Source organism: Colossoma macropomum, unplaced genomic scaffold (assembly GCF_904425465.1).
Source record: "Colossoma macropomum unplaced genomic scaffold, Colossoma_macropomum, whole genome shotgun sequence".
In the NCBI taxonomy this organism is placed as follows: Eukaryota; Metazoa; Chordata; class Actinopteri; order Characiformes; family Serrasalmidae; genus Colossoma; species Colossoma macropomum.
The window spans coordinates 31,397,513-31,417,785 of record NW_023494807.1 but is presented as its reverse complement, the minus strand read 5'-3'; the positions used below and the strand labels follow the sequence as shown (position 1 = coordinate 31,417,785).

Sequence of the window (20,273 nt, the reverse complement as noted above, 5' to 3'; positions counted from 1 at the left end):
AAAAACAGTAATAACCTCCGTGTGACCCACCTCATCAAGCTCCATCTCGTCAGGGTTATCCCACCTGCGGGAGGACATCAGGGAACTGGGCACGACCACAATGTAGTACCACCTACAGAGAAAGAGAGAGAGAACATCAGCACACCAGTCCAGACTCGTCTGAGTCAGCTCAGCCTCACTGTCTCATTCTGTGCGAAACACTTCTCCACTGCACTGATAATTACAGGTGGAAAGCTGTCAGAGTGCTGCAGTGTGAAATGCTGCCCATAAGTGGGAATAAAAAATAAAAGACGATGACCTGCCAGGTGATGACTTCAGTCCATCGTTACTTCCTGCTTTGCCTCGAGCGGCTGCAGAATACAGCAGCCTTGGCATCGTTTGTGTTTGTTCTGTATCTGTTTTTCTTGTTTATGGTTTTTTTTTTTGCATTTTTAAAACAGTTTTCCCCAAAGAGTGTTTATACGCATATTTATGAGTGGATTTTCCCCCTTGGAGATAAAGTCAATAAAGTCCATCCATCCATGAGAGAGCAATAAAGTCTGACCATTTATCCATATTTCCTATCCCTTTCAATCCATCTATCACTATCCTCCATCCAAAGTCCATCAGTGTAAGCATCCATGGATAGTCGGGTGGATGAAGAGATGGATGGATGGAGGGATGGATGGATAGACTTTGCTGATGCCTGAAGCTGATGGACAGATGGATTGAGGGATTTCATTAATCCCTGAAAATAATGGATGGATGGATGGATGGATGGATGACCAAAGCTGACGGATGGATGGATGGGCTCTATTGACGCCTGAGGCTGAAGGATGGATGGATGGATGGACAGATGGATGAGCTTTACTGGTGCCCGAACCTGATGGATGGATGGATGGATGGATGGATGGATGCATGCATGGACGGGTGGATGGATGGATGGATGCATGGATGGATGGATGGGCTTTACTGATGCCCAAAGCTGATGAATGGATGGATGGATGGGCTTTACTGATGCCTGAAACTGATGGACGGATGGATAGAAGCATGTCCAAAGCTGATGGATGGATGAATGGGCTTTATTGATGCCTGAGTCTGATGGATGGATAGATAGATGGATGGATGGTTGAATGGATGGATGGATGGGCTTTACTGATGCCTGAGGCTGATGGGTGGATGGATGGATGGATGGGATTTACTGATGCCTCAGGCTGATGGATGGATGGATGGATGAATGGATGGTTGAATGGATGGATGGATGGATGGATGGATGGTTGAATGGATGGATGGATGGACAGATGGATGGGCTTTGCTGATGCCTGAGGCTGACAGATGGACGGATTCCGGTTCCGGGTGCCCACTGTCAGGTAATCCTGCTCTAATTTGGGCTGTTCTGTGTGGTTCTGATCGTGTGTGTTTGGCTGGGTGAGTGAAACCTCTGGTGAGCTGCAGGTCGAGGCTTTAATTTCTCCACCGTCTGAGATCAAAGGCACGGCAAAAAATCAGCCCCAACCGCAAAACCCCCCCAGAGTACTGAGCGTGAGAGTGGGTAGAAATCCCACATCAATCAGCAGCACTCCGAACCGTCACTCTGCACCAGGCCTTTCTCATCCACAACACACAGCTAATCTCCTTCCCAATCAGAACGAGCGCTCAGGAACACAATTCCCGTCTGCTCTGGGGACGAGAGAGCGCGACACTTTCGCTCTTTCTCTTTCCATCCAGGCTGCTCGGCCTCAGACGGCCGGGGGGTCAGGCGGAAGCCTGCTAATGTTGCGGTTCAGCTAAAATGACTTTTCCCTCTTTTTTAGAGAACGCTTCTCACAGCTCTTGGTAGGACGGAGTTGGAGGGGGGCATTATTTCCATGACCTCTCCATTCATAAAGACGTTCAGCGCTGTAAATTATATATGAACATGATACCTTTTCCATGTCATGCATAAATAATTACAGCACATTTAACCACAGCAGTAAATCAAGGGTCTTTGTCCAAACGCAGGCACTCCAGTGGAGAGCCCTTATTTGTAATGGCAGGCGTGATGCGGTGAGAAGGAGCGAAATGGCACAGCTTTCCATGGCAGCTGAGACTGAACCCAATGTGAGGGGCAGCCAATCTAGAACCATTTAAATCTCCGCTCTGATGTTGAACCTTAGAAAAACAGCTATTATTGTCATTTAGCTGTAATATTTCATGCATAGTAAAATGCAAAATTAATTACATCTAAATTCCATTCAAATTCTCTATTGACAAGTTTGAGTTTGCATAAAACAAGACTGTACAAATAATAACTTAAAAAGATGGTTCTTTGAGGGTTCTTTAGTAAAGAAAATGGTTCTATAAACAACCATGAACACTAAAAGAACCCTTTGCATGATTATAGGTCTTTAATTCATGAACAGGTTCTTCAGAATGTGTTGTAGATGCTTCTATATAGAACCTTTTTGAAATGTTCGAAAAACTACACAGCACCCAAAAGGGTTCTTCTGTTGTTGCACTCTAAAAAAAAAAGATTCAAGGGTTCTTGAGTAAAGAAAATGTTTCTATGAAGAACCATACACACTCCAAGAACTCTTTGCATGATTAAAGAGTTCTCTCCATCATGAACGGGTTCTTCAGAATGTGTTTACATGGTTCTATAGAAGCTTTTTGAAAAGCTCTATTTAGCACCCAAAAGAGTTCTTCTATTGTTACACTTGAAAAGATGGTGCTTCAAGGGTTCCTTAGTTAAGAAAATGGTTCTATATAGAACCATGAAAAGGGTTCTTTGCATTATGAAACGGTTCTTCAGATTGATGGAGAATGTGCTGTAGATGGCTATATATGCATATATATCTCTTTGGAAAGGGTTCTATATAGCACCCAAAAGGGTTCTTCTATTGTTACGATGTCAAGCTTGTAACAAAAGATGAACCCTTTTGGGAGCTATATAGAACCCTTTCCTAAAAGGTTCTATATAGAACCATCTATAGCACATTCACGCACATTCTCCATCAATCTGAAGAACCCTTTCATGATGCAAAGAACCCTTTAATCATGAAAAAGTTCTCTGAACCATTTTCTTTACTAAAGAACTCTCAAAGCACCATCTTTTTTCAGAGTGTTACAACAGAAGAGGCCTTCTGGGTGCTATCTAGAGCCCTTTTCAAAAAGGCTCTATATAGAACCATCTGCAGCACATTCGCCATCAATGTGAAGAACCATTTCACCATGCAAAAAACTTTTAATCATGCAAAGGGTTGTTTGAGTGTTCTTTACAGAACCTTTTCCTTTACTAAAGAACCTTTGATCGTTTTTAAAAGTGTACTTATGGACTCAAAGTTTAGATTCTGCACTTTCCACACAATTTCTCCGCTTGTTCGAATGAGCTACGAGTGAGAAATAATTCATATGAAATAATTCATATAAATTATAAAAGAAGTCATATAAAATAAACAAATAATTCATATAAAATTCATATAAAATAATTCAGATGAAATGTAAAATAAGTAATATTAAATAATTCCTATAAACTACAAAATAATTCATGTAAAATTAATTTAAAATAATTCAGATAAATTAAAAAATAATTCAGATAAAATTCATATAAAATACCTTGATAGCATGATTTTAAAACTGCTGGCAACTCCCCTAAGGGTTACAACGCTCCCCTTAACACACGGTTCACCACAGAGAGTGAAGTCAGGGCGGCTCTTCAGCCCCACCTGCGGACCTCTTTTCTCTCGGTTCTCAAAGTCCGGCACTTTTAACAAAAGGGTCAATGTGAAAATAGGGGTTTGGACATGGATATTAAAGCAACAGGTTTGCTGGAAAATGCCCCTCACGAAGGAGCCGAGGAGGGAAAACCACTGAAATGACCCACAGGCCTGACCTCTAAACGCTAAAGAGCCTCTGAGTGTCTGAGTGCAGCATAATGACAGGATGAGGAGAAGAGTGGACGCTGAGAGGACGACAGTTTGATGGCATGATGGTAGAGCTTTTAAAGAGAGAGAGAAGAGAGAGAAGAAGATAAAAGCAGGGAACGTGAGAGAGGGAGAATGAGAAAAGAGAGGAAAGAGAAGAGGAGAGGGAAACAGAGAGAGAAGAGAGAAAGACAGAGGGAAAGAGAGACAAACAGACAAAGAACGAGAAAAATGAAAGAAGAGACAGAATGAGAGAGAACTGAGTAAAGGAAAAACAATGAAAGAGTAAGTGAATGAAAACAGCGAAAAGTGAATGAAAGAAAAAAGCAAGTGAAAGAAAAGAATGAGTGAAAGAAAGAGGGAAAAAAGGAGTGAAATAAAAAGAGTGAAAGGAAAGAGCGAGTGAAAGAAACGAATGAGTGAGAGAAGAATTACTGAAAAGAAAGAGTCAAATAAGAATGAGTGAAAAAAAGAGTGAAAAAAGGAATGAAAGAAGAATGAAAGAAAGAGTGAAAGAAAATAGCAAGTGAAAGAAAAGAGCGAGTGAAAGAATGAGATCAAAAGAATGAGTGAAAGAAGGAGTAAAATAAGAGTGAGAGAAAGAAAAGAGTGAAAGAAAGAGTAAAATAAGAGTGAGAGAAAGAAAAGAGTGAAAGAAAGAGTACAATAAGAGCGACTGAGGAAGAGTGAAAGAAAAGAGGAGTGAAAAAAGCGAGTGAAAGAAAAGAATGAGTAAAAGAAGAGTGACTGAAAGGAAAGAGTGAAAGAAAGAATAAAATAAGAGTGAGGGAAAGAAAGACTGAAAGAAAAGAGGAGTGAAGGGAAAGACTGAAAGGAAAGAATGAGTGAAAGAAAAGAATGAGATCAAAAGAATGAGTCAAAGGAAAGAGTGAAAGAAAGAGTAAAATAAGAGTGACTGAGAAAGAGTGAAAGAAAAGAGCGCAAAGGAAAAGAGAAAGAAAAAAGAGTAAGCGAAAGAAAGAGTGAGTGAAAGAAAAGACAGTGAAAGGAAAGCAGCTGGAAAGTGCTGAGCTGGCAGAATGGAGGCGGAGTCTCACTCTCACATTTAGACAGAATAATTACAGTGTAACTGTGGGGGGTTTTATTATTATATGGCAACCGCAGCTTCACTGCCCTGACCTGGTCTACAGACTTTACTTTGGGAATGAATCAGTGTTTGTAAAGGGCTCAGATCTGAATCAATTACAGGAAAGATCAAGTAACTGCAAAAAAGGGTCAATACTCCAGCTGTTACAGCTGTTACAGCTGTTCCTGGAGGTGAAGATTCAATTAAAGTACATATGATTATTTAGGAAACGATTCAACGCATAATACAATTTGACTTGATTATTTTGGACTGAAATGTAGGTATTGTGATATAAACTGAGTCTGTTCTACAGTTTCTCATTAGGCTGAATGAATAACCGACTCTAAATGTAGGTATTGTGATATAAACTGAGTCTGTTCTACAGTTTCTCATTAGGCTGAATGAATAACCGACTCTAAATGTAGGTATTGTGATATAAACTGAGTCTGTTCTACAGTTTCTCATTAGGCTGAATGAATAACCGACTCTAAATGTAGGTATTGTGATATAAACCGAGTCTGTTCTACAGTTTCTCATTAGGCTGAATGAATAACCGACTCTAAATGTAGGTATTGTGATATAAACTGAGTCTGTTCTACAGTTTCTCATTAGGCTGAATGAATAACCGACTCTAAATGTAGGTATTGTGATATAAACCGAGTCTAACTCATTCTAAAGCCTTCCGTAAAGCTTGTCCAACCTAGCAACCCCAGCTAAAGAAGGGCGGGGCCTGGATAGGCCAACTGAAGTGATGCATTTTTACAGCTATAGGTTGTGTGTGACTTATTTCAGCCATGTTACAGCGACTGACCTGACGGGCGCTGTGGTGGGCACTCTGGGCAGGTTGATGGTGAGTTTTCCAGCACTGGCTTGGTCAGTTTTGAGCAGGAAGGGTTTGGTCTTCAGAAGGTCTGGGGCAGTACGGATGGACACCTGCTGCTGAAGCCCACCAGCGCTGTTCCCTCGGCTCATCAGAACGAAGGAGTAGTTGGTGTCGGGCCTCAGGCCCGTGATCAGCTTCCTCTTCATGTTCCCCTGAACCTCCACGCTCTGCTGATTATACAGGATCTACAGGGGAAGAGTTGCAGGACATCAAAGCGAAAAGACAAACCGATTAATGCATATGAAAAAACAGAACTGATCAGTCAAGACATGACTGGTGTTGCTGGAGCTATGAGGCTGATGTAGCTTAGAGCATCGTTTACATGCAAAGACTGTTGCTGATCGAATGAATACATTCCGATCATAGATTAAGACTGAGGCGTTTAAATCTCGCTCTACTTTATTTTGACGGAAATCTCTATTTATATGCTCACTACAAGTAATCCGATCCGAAGCCCATGCCTAGAGAACCACTTCGTGTAGACGTTACCATGACAACCAGCATCACGTGAGTCCAGTCAGAGTGGGATGAGCAGCAGTGAGCAGTGCTTGTGTTTTTAATTCCTTTAAAATGATGTCAGACTCAGGAAAACGTCCTTCACACGTCCTCATTAAAGAAGGCCGAGAGGAAGACGTCGTGTTCTGAGACACATAAACCGGACGTCCGTCCCACCGCCGTCTTTTAAAGACCAGAGCATAAACTTCGTCTCCTCCGCAGACCAGTTTCTGCTCCGTCATGTTGAACGGTATAAACTTCCACTACGACGTGACGAACATGATCAGAACGGACTTAAACTTTCTGATAGGGAATGTAATCAGATACAGGCGTTTACACGGATATTATTCTCCTATTTAACGGATTATTTACAGGATTACCCACCTCGATCACACGGATAGAAACTGAGGTGTTTATATGGACGTATTCTTTTCTGATTAAGCTATTAGTTGGATTATTAACGGATTTTCAGGCTGCATGTAAACATGGCTACTGTATGACGTCCTGTTATCTATAAACATGGACTGAAGGATGTTGTATGATTCAATGCTTCAGTGGAAGTTTTTGGATTTGAAGCATCTCATTGATCTGACTTGTAATGCAATCATTGGCACTAAACTAACATTTGTGTGCTTTGAAAGGAAGGAAACTGGCCTGAACCCACACCAGCAGTTATGGTAGCAGTCAGAAAGTACGCAGCACAGCTAAAAGCAGAAGCAGCCTGTATTTTATCTGCATGTTTGTCCATTTTAATAGATATAAATATGTCATACAGTATGTTAACCAGACATGTTTATTGTTCTGTTTTCCTTAAAAATAGATGAAACTACGGACAGCAGTCCGGCTTCACGATGACCACGATTACTGTTATTACTTACACGACATAATGTAGTCCATGTTTACAGATAACAGTGTTTCATACAGAGTCTGAAACCACCTAATCAAGTATAACAGATTACTGAACGACTCCACGAGGTGAGGCACTTGGGACGCATGGACATTGATTGGGACGCTAACTGGTCGGGTATATCAGCCTTGTAGCTCCGAAAGTTGGAATGTGATTTTTCGCCAAACCGAATCTTTAATGCCAATTAACATCACTGTGATCCAAACAGATTAGAGAGTTGTGCTTCTTTCTGAAACTAAATCAAACCTGCTGGACCAGAAATTCATCCTCGAAGTATCTGGAAAGTTGAACAGCATTTGGAAACGTTCTTAATAGCCGGCACCTCCTCTAATGCATAAGACTCTGCGGTCACAAGCTCGTTAAAGTGTCAGACAGAAGCCAATGGCATAAGCAGATTGTTCCGTATCCGCACACAGAAGCTGGTGGCGATGGAAAAGGTCTGTCTGTGTGTCTGACCCACATGCTTATTACAGTAATGGGATTATTGTAATGGACAGCATGGTGAAGCCACACAGACTGGCTGTCCAAACGGATGGAGAGAGGCAGTTCCAACCGACGGGGGAACGAGGCGGCTTGTAGATTCCTTCAGACACGAGTCAGTCTGAAGAGTTAACGCTTTAAGCCTGAGTTAAAAGGCCTTTTCTGTTGTTTAATGTTGTTTAACCCACTCGTCGTCTTTAATAACATGATGTCAATGCATTGATACCGATATGTAAACGATGTGATCTAAAAAAGCTGGATATGTAGGTTTTTTTGTACAACTTACACTTCAGTGTCATTTCACTGTTCCTCTGATGAAGTAAATCAATAATAAGAGTTTCATAGTGATGTGAACAGCAAGAACGCAAGATTTTGTCAGTAATCCGTGACGCGTTTATATGCACTTCAGCAATCAGATAATGGAAAACTCTGGGACTACATGAGTCAGACCGTAATCGGATTTCTGCTTTACAACCAGCCAATAAATTCACAGAAGTAGACGCGACGTAAACATTATGTAAAACTGAAACATGCCGCAATTGTTTTTAAACATCGCACCGCTTTACCCGAAAATATGAACATACATCATCTAGAAGACGAAGAATGTTAAATCCTCTATTTCGTGTTTGGTTTCAGCATGCGCAGACTAAGAAATCCGAAAGAAATCAGAGTAAGAGTTTACATGCACTGAGAAATCTGATTACTGGCTGTGTTTACATGCAAAGATTTTTGCCAATCCGAATGAATACATTCGGATTACAGATTAAGACTGAGTTGTTTATTCTCACTCTACTCAACAATCTGATGAAAATCTTCGTTTATATGCTCACTACAAGTAATCTGATCCAAAATGACGTGCATGTGTAGAGAACCACTTAGAGTAAACGTTACCATGACAACCAGCATCACGTGAGTCCAGTCAGAGTGAGATGAGCAGCAGTGAGCAGTGCTTGTGTTTTTAATTGCTTTAAAATGATGTCAGACTCAGGAAAACGTCCTTCACATGTCCTTATTAAAGAAGGCCGAGAGGAAGACGTCGTGTTCTGAGACACATAAGCTGGACGTCCGTCCCACCGCCGTCTTTTAAAGATCAGAGCATAAACTTCGTCTCCTCTGCAGACCAGTTTCTGCTCCGCCATGTTGAACGGTATAAACTTTCACTATGACGTGACGAACATGATCAGAACGGACTTAAACTTTCCGATAGGGAATGTAATCAGATACAAGCGTTTACGCGGATATTATTCTTCTATTTAACGGATTATTTACAGGATTACCCACCTCGTTAAATCAGATAGAAATTGTATTCCGATTGGCCTCAGTCAGACTAGACTATTCCGATTGAAGTGTTTACATGGACGTATTCTATTCCGATTGAGCTATTAGTCGGAATATTAACGGATTATCAGGCTGCATGTAAAATCCAGCTCTCTTTATCGGATTTCTAGATCGGAGTGTGCTGTTTACATGACCATTTGAATAATCAGATAACTGCAGAAATCCGAATATGACTGGATTATTGAGTATGAATTCATGTAAACGCACTCACAGTTTTATGGTTTTGAGAAGGTTTTGGCCTAAAACATATATTTTAATCAATTCACAGTGGAGGGATACATGCAGGGCGTTGTGAGGCAAAATAGTCCCTAAAGAAAACTTATTTTTACAGATTTTCTACTATTTTACCATCATAAACACTCCATATAAACTCAGAAGACTCATGTAGGTTCACTGGTGGTTCTGGATAGTAAATAAAATGTCTATATTTGTGTTGTAGTCATGGCGACCCCTGGTTCCTATCACCACCACTGTAAAGACATCTGAGCAGAAATGTTGAAAAATCAGTGGTATTGCCCTTTAGAAAGTGAAAGACTCTGAATGGACTGCTGGTTAGACAGAGTTAAAATCCTGAGGATGGGATCTCATAGCAGTTGCCGTCTAATCACCATGTTGGGAATTAGAGCAGATCTGGCTATTCCAGCAAATTGTCTTTTATAGACGGCCGTAAAAGAGCACATTAAAGACAAAAACAATCCTCATTTCAACTGGCCGACTACCTTTACATATCCTGAATCCTCTTTAACGTCCCATTTCCTCCAATTTAGAGACACAACAAAGCTCCTACCTTAAAAGGCACTTGGGATTTGAAGTTTTCAGGCAGCTCCCAGGTCAGAAGAACAGAGGTTTTCATCACAGCTTTCACACCAAAACTTGTGGCGAATGCTACAGGACAGAAAACAGAAGGCACTACTTTAGATTTATAGACATAGAAGCTACACAATCTACAATGCTTTTTATTTATACATTTTTCTATTTATTTACACATTGAATTTTAACTGCTTATCATATTTTTTTGGCTTTTATTTTACTTCAAAATGGTCTGTTTTTTGCTCTTCATCATATTTATACTTTACTTCACTGCAATTTCTGAACTTAACACATTTAATTCATGTTTTTCAACCAATGAATTCCCCCCATTGATGTGTATAGTATATGTGTATGTATATATGTGTATTGTGTGCTTTAGAATGTTGTCTTTATTTTGTTTATAGTTATAGTTGTTTATACGCTGTGTACACAGATCAGGCACAACATTATGACCACCTCCTTGTTTCTACGCTCATTGTCCATTTTATCAGCTCCACTTACTATATAGGTGCACTTTGTAGTTCTACAGTTACAGACTGTAGTCCATCTGTTTCTCTGATACTTTGTTAGCCCCCTTTTACCCTGTTCTTCAGTGGTCAGGACCCCCATGGACCCTCACAGAGAAGGTACTATTTGGGTGGTGGATCATTCTCAGCACTGCAGTAACACTGACGTGGTGGTGGTGTGTTAGTGTGTGTTGTGCTGGACTAAATGGATCAGACACAGCAGCAGATGAACTTTCATCAGCATATGTGGATGTTTAATTCTGTCCTGTCTGACAGCACGTTTATCATGGTGTTAACAGCAGTGTGGACAGACACCTGCGGCGCGCCGCGCAGGTGTGACGCTGTTTAACAGCACTGGCTGCTCTTCCCATGTATTTTTATGCTGTAGATGCAGCAGCACATCTGCTGAGATACAGCTGGAAACTCAGAGATCATCATCAGCCATCTCTAACGTGCAGACTAGATAAGAATCTGTGTGTGTGTGACGGGAAAATGCACTGCTGAGGCGCTGTGGACATTGCGGCAATCTCCACTGCTGATACAGAACTGACCGATAGCTGCTGATGGAGATGACCGGATATTAAAGGAACAGTTGAGTGAAAAATCAAATGTGCACAATTTACCCCTCAGTCCAAACGGATCTGATCAGCAGAGGCAAGTTTGCCTCTTTAGGTTTGCGCTGGAGCTACGAGGCTAACGTAGTTAACAAGCAATGAAAGCTTATTGGCATCGCCGATTAGCACGGTGCTAACTGCAAGGCTAAATCATTACAGCTTCCTCAAAGCGTGAGTGGAGGTTCAGTATCTCCAATAGACTTGATTTTGGGGTTTCTGAAGCTGCATCACACACTAGCAGCGATCGTTTCAGTACGTTTGTTTATGTTTACAGATAATTTATGTTTATAGATTCTCTAAAACTCCACTCGCTGACCATTTTAAACTTTTTATCTCCACTCAGCCTGTATCTGTTTTAGTTGATATATATTAACCAAGAAAATTAAAAATTAAAAAATGTATAAAATAGTAAAAATAATTTATAAAATAGTAAAAAACAGTAATGATAAAATGATGAAATAATAAAAATAAGCGCAAAAAAAGACAATAAAAAAATCAACCAAGAAAACAACAAAAATAAATCTAAAAAATAAAATAAAATAAAATATATTTTTCTTGTTATTGTTTTAGTATTGTTTCCCATTTTATCTTTTTGTTCTTAGCCCATGCAACAGTTTTATTTATTAACTCTTATTACTAATTTTATTTATTTTTTATTACTCATCTGTTTAATAGTTTTAATTGGTTGTCAAGATTTGTCTTATTCGTCTTAATGTTTGTTAATTTTTATTTTTATGTACTTTTTAAATCAGAATTTCTATAACAAATGTATATTTACTCTTCTCAGCTGCTGCTGCTGTTTTTGTATAACGCTCAGCTCCACTGTAAATGAATTTATTTCTACTCTATAAATCAACGTTAAGTGACTGATTGATTTATTGATTGACAACAGGTCTATTTGAGATTATTTAACAATGTATTGCGGCTTGAGGCTTTGTGTGTGACAATTCAGGCAGTTTGCTAATCCTAATCCGGGCAAACTTCAGAGACCAAACCTATATTGGCTGATCAGCTGCATTTAGGACGAGAGGAAACCTGTGTAAATATGATTTTTTGCCAAGCTACCCCTTTAAATCAACATAATAAAGCACTGTATTTTAGACTACATCCAATATGCTATTATATCTCCATGAAAACACTGACCAGGTGATGTGGACATGGTCCTGCTCTGGATGCTGGGGCTGATGGGTCCTCCACCTTTACTGGTGAAGGCCTGGACTCGGATGTCGTACGTCGTGTCCGGTTTGAGGCCGTGGATCGTCATATGTGTGTCCGAGGTGCGATTGGTGCTGTTTTGCTGGCTGTTTATGTCTCGGTAGACCACCATGTAACTGAGTATCCGTCCGTTTCGCTCTGAAAGGGCCGGCGGCTCCCAGGTCAGCCGTGTGGTGGTGGTGGTCAGCCCCACCACGCTGAGGTTCAGCGGAAATCCGCTCGGAGTGTCCTCCTGCGTGCTGATCTCCTTCACGTGCTCCTCTCCGGTGCCGGCACGGTTGCGCGCGCTCAGGTGGAAGCTGTAGGTGGCGCCTTTGTACAGCCCCGTGACGGTGTAATGGTCGTCCATGCGTCTGAATTCCCGTACCGTGAAGGCCTCTTCTTCTACGCGCTTGTAGCGCAGCTGGTAGCCGATCAGCTCGCCGACCATGTCTTTAGGAGGCTGCCACTGGATGAGCGCCGTGTTGCCCACCGTGGTGCTGATGATCATGGTGGGCTTGCCAGGCACTGTGAAAACGGAGCAAATAAAACAGCACTGAAGAAGAAGCCAAACTGTCGTATCATCTTTAATTTACTTGCTTATGTGGTTTGTATGACATAAACATGGACCAAATTCAGGCCTCAGCTTAGCTGCGGTAACTGTTTTTAGCTATGCTAGCATAATTTTGTCCACATTTATAGATAGTCAGAAACCACAGCATCAAAACTACTACAGATTCATCTCCACACAGTTTGAGGCAAGTATGCGATCGTTTAGACATGCTCTTAGTGCCATGCTAATTGGTGACACTAATAACTTTACATTACCTGTTAGCAACATTAGCCTGCTGAAATAAAAAAGGCAACTTTAGACACCAAACTTATTTTGGGAGATCAACTCCATTTGGGGTAAGGAGGAAATTTCAGTCAATTCGATTTTTCCAGAACTATTCTGTCAATTTTAACAAAAATACAAACACACTGCATTTTTTGCACCTCGCCAAGTGCAAAAACTTACCAAAACAAACTTTCAGGTTATAAAAACACTGATATGTTGCAGCACATTCCTGAAAATAGGGTCCATTAAACCACATTAAACAGGAATTCCGCTGATTTTTCTGTAATTTCTGCATAATTAAATGTTTATAGTGCCAACAAATTCAGAAAAACAAATGCGCTAGAGAAACTTACTGAGTCAGAATTGTTCACAGTGGTGGTGATAGGAACCAGACGTCCACCTCTAAAAGCTCCCTCACAGAAAGTTACTACATGACATGGTTATGAATTCACTGCCTGATGACTGAGACGCTGTTTTATTAAGTTTGTTGTAAAGTTTTAGCCTCAAATGTAAAATCCATTCATGGTGGAGGGATACATGAAGGATGTTGTGAGGCAACATAGTCCCCAAAGAAAACTTATTATTTCAGATTTTCCACTATTTTACCATCAACAACACTGAATATAAAAAGTTCAGTAAATAAAATGTCTATATTTGTGTTGTAGTCATGGCGACCCCTGGTTCCTATCACCACCACTGTAAAGAAATCTGAACCATTTCACACCAAACTACTCTGAATCACTCTGTTTATATCTCACTCACTGAATTATGCAGAAATGTTGAAAAATCAGTGGTATTGCCCTTTAATTATGCGTGGCTATGATCAGTTTTGTACCTGCTCCAGTGGTTTTGATGACTTTGGCTTTGCTGCGAGCTCCGTCCCCCTTGGTGGTGTACGCTGCCACGGTAACGGAGTAGGACGTCTCTGAGAGCAGCCCGGTGATGACGGCCTCCTGTTAAAGAGAAAACGTCTGAGCTCCCCAACAAAAACCACGACCCCGAACCCCCCGGCACCCGCCACAGCGTATACACCCCCCTTCATCAAACCAAACATGAACGCATCACCCTTTCCACACACGCCTGGATTTAAAACCATCAGACTGTTCAGTTTTAGAAATCGCCCATTCAGTGTTTTTTCCAGTGGCTGGAGACTCTGATGGCTCTAAAGGCAGAAGAGGAACGCTCTGTAAACCAGGAGGAACTTTTCCAAGCAACAGAGAGGAGAACCAGAGCAGCACGGACCATCCGTGTCAGAGTTTTGCCTGATATGTCTTTAAGAGGACGTGGGGAACAGAAGGTTCTGGAGTGCCACAGCTGATTTACTTTACAATAGGGGCGACAAACTGCATTGATCTGAAGGCCCTTATTATTATTAGAACTGATTATTGCAATATTCAATAATATAATAAAAGTCGTCCCCTCAGAATTATACAGTTCTATCTGACACTTCCGTCAAAACTGAGTTATTCACATGTTCTTATTCTTATTCTGTGACAACTTCTTAACATTATGCGAGGGTTTTTTAAGTTGTGTCCATCTTTGGGCTCTTTATCTAGAAAACAAAGAGGTTCTATCTCCAAAGTCAAACTCTAACTTAGTTCTATGAGGTTCTATCTGCGAGGCAATCAGCACTTTGAATACACATAAGAGGACCAAACAGGTTCTGCTTCTTTGTCATGTCATCTACCTGCTCAGGGAAAAGTTTAGAAAACTTTATGAAACATGAAAAAAATGCTCTTCTTGCAGCTCTTTAAAAACATTTCTTAAATGTTATAAATTTTAAGGTGATTAAATAGTAAACATTTGAATTGATGGAGTTTTAATTACAACCTAAACATTAATTTAATTATTTCATCCAGGTTTTTTTTTCTTATTTCTCCCAATGTAAGACATTTTGGCTCATTAGAGTCACATTTCTGATATAAAACAAAACCTCATACTGTCTTTATGCTGACCTGCTGGGATGGTTTTTACAGTAGCTGGTTTCTGTCTGACTAAAGTAAACCTAAAGTAATGGTTTCCACCTAAAACTCACCTCTGCACTGGACAAAATATTTAGCACTGACCTTTATACTTAACCTGCAGTGCTTTTTCGAATAAGAAAAAGAAGATTTGTGCTAAAATGAGAAATGTTATAAAAAATACATTAAACTATCTGAGACACTCAATTAGAACACTAATTTTATGTTTTAAACCGAATTACGAGTTTAAACTGTTCGTTTTCCTTGAAAATTGATGCTTCTTTCATTTTTTTCCAGATAGAACCTTATAATTCCAAGCTGAAAGTGGGTTCTTAGGATTAGAAGGTTCTATCTGCATTAGAACTGTTCCAAAAAACTCATTTACAGATTTTTGATGTTGTACATTTAGAATAAATGTAGGGTGTCTGTCATTCTCGTGTATGTAAGAGACGTGTTCCACATATCAGTTCTGCTGTTTGGAATCCAAAATCTTTAAAGCTCAATATCTCAAAACTGCTCAGAACGCAGGTAGAACCTTATAATTCCAGGGGGACAAAGTATGAACTCACTCTCTGGCCAAAATTAAACAAATTAGCCTATTTTCAAATGTAAAAATCCCCAGTCATATTAATGTATTCAGTGTAATTTAATAAAATGACTCAATCGTGGTGAAATCTGAGATTTCGTTTTTTTTTTTTTAAGATTTGTAATTGAGTTTAAGAGATTTACACCCCAAAAACACTGACTACTTAAGGACAGCGTACTTTGTAAAAGGTTTCAGGTCAAATTCAGAACATTCAGATCGGTACTGAGCTTAAATCGTCCTCTTAAAAAGCAATTTGGCATTCAGTGAGCAAACTCCCTTCAGAAGAAGCGAGCTTGATCAGCTCATTCCCGAACAGTGACACGTATGGTGGAGCAGGAGAAGAGATCTGGCTGAAAGCTGGAACAAAGGAGAACACTGAGAGCAGGAAGACAGGAAGCTTAGCACACTGCACACGCAAAGGCCAGCACACACACGGAGGAATAAGGAGGAAAGGCACTGGTAATTAAAGTCAGACACTGTGATAAGAACAAACCTGCAATACAGCTACCAATAAACACACACACACACACACACACACACACTCACACACACTGTCAATGCCTTTACTTCAGGATTTTAATAGCCGCCTCCTTGTTTCTACACTCACTGTCCATTTTATCAGCTCCACTTACTATATAGGTGCACTTTGTAGTTCTACAGTTACAGACTGTAGTCCATCTGTTTCTCTGATACTTTGTTAGCCCCCTTTTACCCTGTTCTTCAGTGGTCAGGACCCCCATGGACCCCCACAGAGCAGGTACTGTTTGGGTGGTGGATCATTCTCAGCACTGCAGTAACACTGACATGGTGGTGGTGTGTTAATGTGTGTTGTGCTGGTCTGAGTGGATCAGACACAGCAGCGCTGCTTTTTGGACCTTACTTTTAAAAGCAGGTCTGGTCAGGTCTGTTTACTCTGAGGGTACTTCTGTCCGTGAAATGGATAAAAACAAGCACACACACACACACACACACACACACACACACACACACACACACACACAGGTTTCTACTGATTTTTGTATTACTGCAGCCAAGAAATACTACACCTACCCCTAAACTTTACCCTGTGACCTCAAGACTGAAAAGGCCATTTTTCTGCATTTTTAATTTTTCCAAAAAAAAATGTCATTTATGGTGCCAACAACCCGTTCCCCTCGCTTGAGCAGAAAGATCATGTTTTTCTATCATTGCGGGGACATGTAGTCCTCACAAGGACAGCAAGACATGTACACACACACACTTTATCTCCAACTCTTCAGCCTGATGAGCTTCATGTGACTTAACCCTTTTTTCTTCTATAATTAAGGTTTAGGGTTCTAATTATGGCGTTACGTTTCCCAGGCTGCGCAGACTGTTTAAAACGGTCTTTTTATTTAAATATGGGTTACTTGGATTGATGGTGTCTCCCACATAGACCCTAATGACAGAGATGAAGGATAAAATGCAAATGATCAGAGCCGTTTTCAAATGTACTGAGCTATTTTCACTGCTTTAATCATATGGAATTAGTTTTGTAAGCGCAGTGAAGGGAGGTTTATGTAGAGCTCAATCACATCCCTCTCAAATAAGGCTCTTATCGCTCTGGCGGCCTTGAGAACTTCAATCGAACTGATAAACCCGGTTCTGATGTATTTTTAAGCATTTTCACCAGTTTTATTTCTATGCATGGCATTACAAAGGCTAATATGCGCAGCTTCAACAACCTAGTGTTACATTTTCTTTTCTTTTTAGACAAATTTGCCTCAGGAAGTCATAAAAGGAACACAAATTTAACACAAATGAATGCAGTGTAATGTAAATGGCATCTGGAAAACCATCAGGTTTTAATCCTAATAGTTCTAGTGGTCTTTTTAGCAGAGACTCTAGTCATAAACGTGTGACAGTCAGCTGTAAAAAAAGAAGCTTTTGTTTGGCTCTATAAAATATTCAGTTTGGCGCCCCCTATCTGTCAAGTCCCTGTAACTGTAGTTTCCTTAGCTAGCACAGCTAATTTGTTTGACAAGCGAAGTCGATTTACTGCTTTAACTTCCAATATCAGTGCTGAACTCATTAGCAGTGAGTAAGAGAGACTCTGGACAAGTTGCAGGGAGGTTTCAGGCGTCAAGACAGCTGCTAATACTAATTTTAGCAATGTAACATACTTTCGCCCACTTTTATAGACAACAGCGAGTCGTACAGCGTCGAAAACGACACAATAAAGTCTATAAGAGATTAAGGAACGACTCCACGCGGCTTGAGACAGTTAGCAAGATGCTAATCCATTACTTGTTAGGTACATTAGCCTCGTAGCTTTAGTACAAAACAAATCTTAGCGAATTAATTTGGGGTGAAATTGTTTTTAGACTTCCAGATTTCCTGCTTAACTACCTTTTTAAGACCTTAAGCCCTGCCTCGCTGTTACTGAGCACATATTAGCAGACATGGATTTAAAATAAAAGAGAACAGTTCAGATAAAAATGCTAACGCAGCTCACAGTGACTGAAACATCATCACCCTCAAATTTTCTACAATTAAAAACTGAAATATTGATTGTTGGTACAGAAACTCAGAGAAAAATAATTTATGAGAAACTTGGTTCTTTAGCTTCTTCTACCAGACCTGAAGTAGAAACCTGGCTGTGATCTTAGACTCTGAGCCCTGTTTTATCTGCATGTAAACTCAGTCACTAAAATAGCTTTTTATTATTTGCGAAAATCACTAAAGTTCAGCCTTTTCTCTCTCAGAGCGACGCAGAGAAACTTGTTCATGTGTTTGTTACAGCAGAGTTGATCACTGTAATGATCTTCTTACTGGACTTCCTAAGAAAACAATGCATCTCTTACAACTCGTACAAAATGTGGCAGCATCCTAACAAAAACAGCACAGAGAGATCAGATCAGTCCTGCTTTAAAAGAGCTGCACTGGCTGCCTGTATCGTTCAGGATAGACTTTAAAGTCCTGCTACTTGTTTTCAAAGCTCAAAATGACCTTAAAGCTCCGCTTACATCACAGAGTGTCTGTCTGTTTATGTTCCAGCACGCAATCTAAGATCTGCAGATACTGACCTTCTGCAAACACCCTCTGTAAAATACAGAAAACACGGAGAGACTCGTTCAGTTATTCTGCTTCTAAACTGTGGAACTCAATTCCACCTTTTATTAGACAGTCAAGCTCAGTGCTCACTTTTAAGAAGCATCTAAAAACGCAGCTCTTATTTAATTAAAACTCTAAGACAAGTGTGCTCACTGCCCCCTAGTGTGTGTGCTCACTAGTGTGTATGTGGTGTTTCACTGCACATGCGGAGGTGAAATTTCCCCATTGTGGGACTAATAAGGGTCTCTTAATCTAATCTAATCTAATCCATTTTAAAGACTGAATTGTGGGCATGTTTATAGATAACAGTGAGTCACACGACCGAGTCTAGAACAACTCCACACGGTTGGAGGTGAGCGTGATGGCTCGAGCATGAAGTTAGCACTATGCTAAAGGTTTCTAAATGGTTCTAGGCTTCGCCATACATACATACATCATCTAAACCGCTTATCCTTCTGGGTCGCGGTGGGGTGCTGGAGCCTATCCCAGCTGTCATTGGGCGGAAGGCAGGATACACCCTGGACAGGTCGCCAGTCCATCACAGGGCAGACAGACAGACATACACAGTCACACTCACACCTAGGGGCAATTCAGCATGTCCAATCAGCCTGACTGCATGTTTTTGGACTGTGGGAGGAAACCGGAGTACCCGGAGGGAACCCACTCAGACACGGGGAGAACAGGGCTTCGCCATACAGTTCTAGGAAACACCTTTAATTGGTACAAATCTTTAAATTATGTGGAAAAATTCTCATCACGAGAATGGTTCATTAAAGAACCATCTGCTGAAAGGTTCCTTAGGGAACCTAAAGCTCCAAAGGAGCCTCTTTTCAGCACTTAGCTGCGTTAGCCATGTAGCGTCAGGCTTAAAACTGAAGAAGCAAACTTTAGGCACTAAACTTGACTGTGTTTGGGGGAAGAGTTGAGGCCAAATTATCACTTTAATTGGTGTTCTTCAATAAATCCAACAGCTTCTGGTCTGGATAAAAAGAAAGAAGTGTGAGAGTGAACGACTCATCCAGCTGTGTGAGACTGAGGGTCTATTTTAGAGTGAGATTTACACAGCAGACACCCTCGACACCAACACAGCACATCACACTCTCTAAAACTACACCCCCCCCACCCCCGCGCTAAAGCAATCTGACGGAATAAATCAAAACAAGGTCAAGGTCACCGGGTCGGGTTTAAGGCATTCGCTGTGAATCTGGTATTTATGAATCTGATGAATTTTAAATTGTGCTTAAAGACAGAAACGCCTCCACACCTGGGAATGGGGGGGGGGTAGAGGAAGAAGAAAGAGAGAGCAGTATTCACTCTCTATTCCATCTTCTCTTCTCTCTCTCTCTCTCTCTCTCCTACTGCTTCAGCCTTGGTGGAGGGATACATGCAGGGCGCCGTGAAGCAAAATAGTCCCCAAAGAAAACTTATTATTTCAGATTTCGTGTAGGTTCACTGGATAGTAAATAAAATGCCTATATCTGTGTTGTAGTCATGGCGACCCCTGGTTCCTATCACCACCACTGTAAAGACATCTGAACCATTTCTCACCAAACCTCTCTGAATGACTGTTTATATCGCCTTAATTATGCAGAAATTTGGGGACAATGGTGGAATTTCCCTT

General features: G+C 40.7%; 1 protein-coding gene across 1 annotated transcript in view; it reads right to left on the bottom strand.

The window, feature by feature from the left end:
• Positions 1-20,273, bottom strand: part of ptprfb (protein tyrosine phosphatase receptor type Fb) — a 240,049-nt gene that overhangs the window by 75,899 nt on the left and 143,877 nt on the right. Inside the window, 5 exon segments of the mRNA XM_036556368.1 lie at positions 31-112; positions 5,780-6,036; positions 9,859-9,956; positions 12,145-12,723; positions 13,869-13,986. Of these exon segments, the coding sequence (XP_036412261.1) occupies positions 31-112; positions 5,780-6,036; positions 9,859-9,956; positions 12,145-12,723; positions 13,869-13,986 (1,134 nt within the window).